This window comes from Eurypyga helias, unplaced genomic scaffold (genome assembly GCF_000690775.1).
Source record: "Eurypyga helias isolate BGI_N326 unplaced genomic scaffold, ASM69077v1 scaffold7604, whole genome shotgun sequence".
Lineage (NCBI taxonomy): Eukaryota > Metazoa > Chordata > Aves > Eurypygiformes > Eurypygidae > Eurypyga > Eurypyga helias.
This window is the reverse complement of record NW_010248137.1, coordinates 539-5,987: the sequence shown is the minus strand read 5'-3', so window position 1 is coordinate 5,987 and position 5,449 is coordinate 539. Positions and strand designations below refer to the sequence as shown.

General features: G+C 54.0%; 1 protein-coding gene across 1 annotated transcript in view; it reads right to left on the bottom strand.

The window, feature by feature from the left end:
• The window catches only part of LOC104509122 (ninein-like), a gene marked incomplete at both ends in the record, with an annotated part of 19,160 nt that extends 13,940 nt beyond the window's left edge, over positions 1-5,220 (bottom strand). Inside the window, 4 exon segments of the mRNA XM_010150956.1 lie at positions 1,075-1,218; positions 2,209-2,355; positions 3,466-3,656; positions 5,181-5,220. Of these exon segments, the coding sequence (XP_010149258.1) occupies positions 1,075-1,218; positions 2,209-2,355; positions 3,466-3,656; positions 5,181-5,220 (522 nt within the window).
• Positions 5,221-5,449: the final 229 nt, after the last annotated feature.

Below are 5,449 nucleotides of genomic sequence, written 5' to 3'. Positions count from 1 at the left end.
TGCCTGTGGGGCAATAAACCAGACATCTCTGCTACCCTCCTCCGTCGCAGGGCTGCTGCCAGCTGCGGAGACGGAAAAACCGTCCTCGTTGTGCTGCGAGACCAACAGGAAATTAAGACCCTGCTTGATTAAATGTATTAATTCTCCAGGGGACATAACTACCCCGACCTTTTTGAATACTCACATGCCGCAAGGAAGCGGCTGAAGATGTTCATGTTCAACAAAACCAGCTCTTGCAACAGAGACAACAGCAGCAGCCTCGTAGGAGGTATCTGACAGCAAAGATCCCACCTCTTGGGAAGTAAATTATCAGCAACTGCTTGCAATTTCCTTCAACCTAACTCTGCAGGGGGGTGGGACCGGATAGTCTTTCATGTCCCTTCCCACCCAAACCATGCTGTGATACCACGCGAGTCTGGCGAAAGCAGTGCCAGGGTACCGAGCTGGCCTGTGCCAGCCCAGGCTACGAGTGAGCTTTAAAGCCTGAGAAACAGCAGTTTATCACAGCCTGGGTGGTCAGCACCCACACGGACATTAAAAGCCAAGAGAAACCCACCATCAGCGCTGCTGGGAACCCAGCGATGGTCCCTGAACAGCCACGTGAAATTATCTTCTCCCACCCACAGCTCCTAGCGCGATGGACTGGGAGGGGGTTTGCTTTATGGATCTGATCACCCCTTCACTCCGTGCAGGAACAGGGTAGTTACTGGGCAGGGTTTCAAGCCTCGTCCTCCACCTCAGCACAAGCAATAACTCAGGTCATCCCAGCGCTCAAATTCTGCGGGTACAGCTAATTCAGCGAGGCGAAGGGATTCAGTTGCTCTCCACAAATATAGGTGACCTCTTCGAGCTGAGCTGGAACTCACATCCCAACTTTATCATTAACTTCCAGCTCCCTGGGATGCCCCATCATTTCAAAGGAATTACTTGAAGTTTCCCAGCCCAGTTAGACTCTTGTCACTAGAACTGGGAATTTTAATGGGTGTGGGAAGGAAAATAATCCATCTACAGTCCAGCATCCCACACCAGGGGAAAAATAAAAGGCAGAAGGGGTGATGCAGAGCTGCTGGTTACCTTCAGGATCTCCTGGCTGTTGTCTATGCCCTCCTGGTGCCAGCAGTCGAGGACAGCCTCCACGCAGCGGGAAGAGGGGCAAAAGCCGATGGTGCTGGGCATGGCCGAAGGGGTGGTCGTGCGCCTCCCGCTCTCATCAAAGGACTGTTGGGAGAGGGGAGAGGGTGCTACGGGGCACGGGCAGAGCCAGGCATCTGGCCACCCCGCCACAAGAAAGGCTTATAAATGTAATTTCTCTAACAGTACTCTGGAGATTAAGGATTAAGGGCTGCTTTTCGGCAAAAGCCGATGGTGCTGGGCATGGCCGAAGGGGTGGTCGTGCGCCTCCCGCTCTCATCAAAGGACTGTTGGGAGAGGGGAGAGGGTGCTACGGGGCACGGGCAGAGCCAGGCATCTGGCCACCCCGCCACAAGAAAGGCTTATAAATGTAATTTCTCTAACAGTACTCTGGAGATTAAGGATTAAGGGCTGCTTTTCCTCACTGCCAAGCAAATACCCGGCAGGAGCGGTGCTGCTGACCTCACGGCACCGCAGCCAGGCGCTTCGGATTTACGATAAATCCGAAGAGGAACAGTTTCAGAGCTGTCCTCAGTGTTCCAAAAGTGTTTTCCACTCTGTTTCTGGCTTCAAGCATCACCTCCCTTAAAAAAGGCTGCAGGGAGCATGTACCCAGGTGCTTTTGCTATAGCCCTCAGCTTCCAGGAAAAGACAGACAGCAGATTTCAGTGTCTCTCTCAAAAATCATAATATTAGAGATGTGGGACCTGCATGCCCACAGTCTCTCCAGCCTATCCCAGACCACCGCTTCCCCTGCTCCCAGTTTCTACCATTCACATACCGCACAACACAGCCTGCAAGAGCCACCTCCAAGCCCCGCTACTTTAAAGGGGAGCCTTTAAAGGGCTCCCAAAAGGGCAGGAGTGGCGACCAGAGGGTGCTTTCTGCACTCTCTCTCAGCACATCCAGAAGAAACCTGCAGCGGCTTCACCCCATTGCTCTCGCTCGGGGCAGAGACAGTGGCACCCACATCCCCAGCTCTGCCCCACCACAGGGACAAACGTGGAGGAGACAGGCTAGGTGGAATTCACCCAGGACTTCTCGCCTTCCTCCTGCTTTTACCCCCGGGTGTCTCACCTGCATGGAGAGATGCCGTTTCAGCTGTCTGTATGGAGTGGATGCCGAGGGCGTCAGCGACTTCCCGTTTTTTAACAAGCTGTAGAAGAAGTCTTCGATGCTCATGGTGCCATCTTGCTCCAGGTTATGGAGCACCTCTTCAAGAACCTGGGGATAGAAATCACACCTATCATTGCCAAAACCACCGCCGTAACAATTTGGCAGAGCCGAAAACCTCCTCTTCTCAAGGCTCTGCAAAGAATAAGAGCCAAGCAAAGAGCTACCGGATACACCGCATCGGCCGAACGCTGGCACAGCAACTAGAAAACTGCGGAGTCCCATACACCGCGAAAACGCTGCCTGCGAGCTCCTGGTCACCTTGGAGCCTCCACCTTGTGAGGCAGCATGAAAACCCCTTGTTCCATTCTCCCCTAGGGACAGGGTGACCTCAAGAATTCAGCGCAAGGTAGCGAGAGATGCCAAACCCCCAGCAGCTTGTGAAGGCAAAAAAAAACCAAACCCACAGTAAGACATTGCAAGGTTATAATCAATCTGGTTTATGCTTCAGGGCAGTCTGCCTTCTGAAAAGCAGGACCAACCTTATTAGGACAAGAGCTGTTAAGATTAGTCCCTCGCTTTTTCTCTGTCTACAGTTTATTTTTTCCATTTTCTGCCTTAATATCCTGGAAAACATTTTGTCACAGACGCTGCAAGGGAATACCTGCTCAGAAACATGTTTTATGAAGGAAATGATTGCAAGCCATGTTATTTTAAGATGCAAAACAGGTTTTTTTATTAAAAAAGTAAATCCTAAGTCGACAAGGGACTTTTTGCTAAAGAAATAATTGTCTTCTGGACCCATCCCGGAGGACAGAAACTGCCCACAGGCCTTCTCAAAGCCAAAAGCAACCATCTACGAATATTTTAACCCATCCTTACTGTCTAGTTAGAAGATTTCTGGGATTAAGGAGACACGCTTGGAATCTAGGGTATGTTTTTAAATTCCAGTTTACCCTGCGACTGCATGCGAAGACACGCACGCTGCGGTGTCAGTAAGGCTGGCAGCTGCCTTCTACTAGAGCAGCCTCCCACGCCTGGCGGTTTGATACCAACAAAATCCCTGGAAAACCACGAGCTGGAGCTGAAAACCACTTTCCAAGCAGCAACCTGTTAACCAGCACTTGTGCTTGTGGTCAACCTCAGGACAGATTTCGCAGGGGCCACGGTCAAACCCAGGCGCATGCGTTGGGGCGAGCGGGTCCGTAGGTGGCCACTCACCTCCCCGGCCGCCGTTCGGAGCCCGTACTGCTCACAAATGGAGATGAGCTTTTTGCGGTTCAGGTGGCCGTCCCTGGTGATGCCAAGGTGCTGGCAGACCTCCTGCAGCTTCTCCTCTATCCAGTCCGGGGTGGGCAGCGATGCTCCAGGGGAGGCGTTCAGGTCATCTGGGTTCCAGAAGCGCAGCTGCCCTGGAAATGGGGGGAATTGCTCTGGTTTCTGCCCATCCGCTGCACACGAGTGATCACCAGATCTAGGGGGACTTGCTGCTGCAGTAGGCAGACCCCCCTCCTTGCTCACCAGACCCCATGGGACCGTTTGCCTTGCCTTACCCTGCACAGAACCCACTTGTCATTTTGGGGTACGGCTGCCAGCACAGCTATCAGACTCAACCAGAAGGAGCAAATCCTGCTCAGCATTCCAATCCTACGTGCTACCACAGGCGAGGGAACCCTGCATCCAGGCACAGGGTGAGCTGCAGCCGGGACTGCGTCCAGGAGGATCTCTGAGGATGTGGAGGAGTCCGACGGCCAGCGTGGGCTGGTAGCCAGGGAAAGCACAGCCCTGCTGCCTCCGCTGTGGGATGGAGAAGGTACCCCCCCTCTTCTGGGCAGTTTTGTGATCAAGGGAGAGGGCTGAGCAGGTTGCATATCCATATATGCCTTGACCAGGTCTAGAGCTTCAGTGGTTGCCTCTCTCCATAAATGTCACACCCCAGGTGGAGCTGCCTAAACTCTCCTAGCTTTGACTGTAAACTGCAGTGTCTGTTTTGATCCAAGTACTTCCAAACACCTCAGGAGAAGGAAAAAAGCCAATAGCCTTCAGCTGAACACACTTCCTCCACCTCCAGCAAATGCCTGGAGTGCGGCCTCACCCCGCTGGAAGCACTCACTATACACAAAACAGCTTGCCCTGCTGCAAGGCCACCTCCTTGCACCGGATGCCTCAGCCTGGGGCTGGAAAAGCAGCTTTTTGGAGCCAAAATTCAGTCCCTTTGGATAGGATAAGGGTTAGAGTGGCTGAAATATGGAAAAGGTGTTGAGGCAATTAAGAGTTGGGTGTCTTCGTTTTCAACATATCTTTGCATGCCGAGGGTCAGTGGCAAAGCCTGCCAGCCTGGTGACAGGAGGAGCTTGCTGCGGCATGGCTCGCTAACACTGCTGGGTCCCCTCGACCATCCCCACCTGAACCAGCGGCAGAAAAACCTTTGGCTCCAGCCCAGAGCAAAGCCGTGACCTACTGCCATCCCTGCTCAGTCCCCAAAGCCCTGCAAGCTGCATCCATACGGGACAAGGAGCAGGTCACCCTACTCTCCCTGACAGGACAATTAGGAGACAGTTAATGACTGGCCCGTGCTGACATCTAGTGTCCACCGTGCTCCACTACAGCCAGCCCCAGGGCAGGAGTGGGGACCAGGACCACCCCTGGCTGCTGCTCTGGAGGTGCTGGGGCCAGGGAGACGGGGAGCGCCTGCAGCAGGGCAGCCTTTGCACCGGGCAGGAGGCAGAAAATAGGGCACAGAGGGTATAGCACAAGACTGTGCCCTCCAAGGAAGCTTTTGTGGCAAGCTCAGGGCTCGCTTGCACCTCACCGAGCTCCGCACCACACCAGGCTGGGCTGCTGAGCGTACCCCGCTGGCCTGAGACCCTGCCGAAGGGCTCCTCCGATTCATCTTTAAAAGAGAAAAAGCACATACAAGCACTGCTTGCTCTTACCCTCAGCCTCGTACTCCTCGCTGCCTCGCGTCTGCCAGTGCTGGGGAGAAAACAAAGGGGTTCCTGAGTTATTACTGTTGCAAGACATCACCCGTATGAAAGAGACTCTGCGCTCAGCATCAAACGAGCTACAGGGCTCCAGCGAGGCTGCCAGGCTTTCATCTCCCCGGGGCTGGCAATCCACGGCTCTTTGATGCTGCCCGTTTCTGGCAGGCAGGGTGCCTCGGTGGGGATAAGGCACAGCTGCAACAAGATGCCTGAAGCCCCGC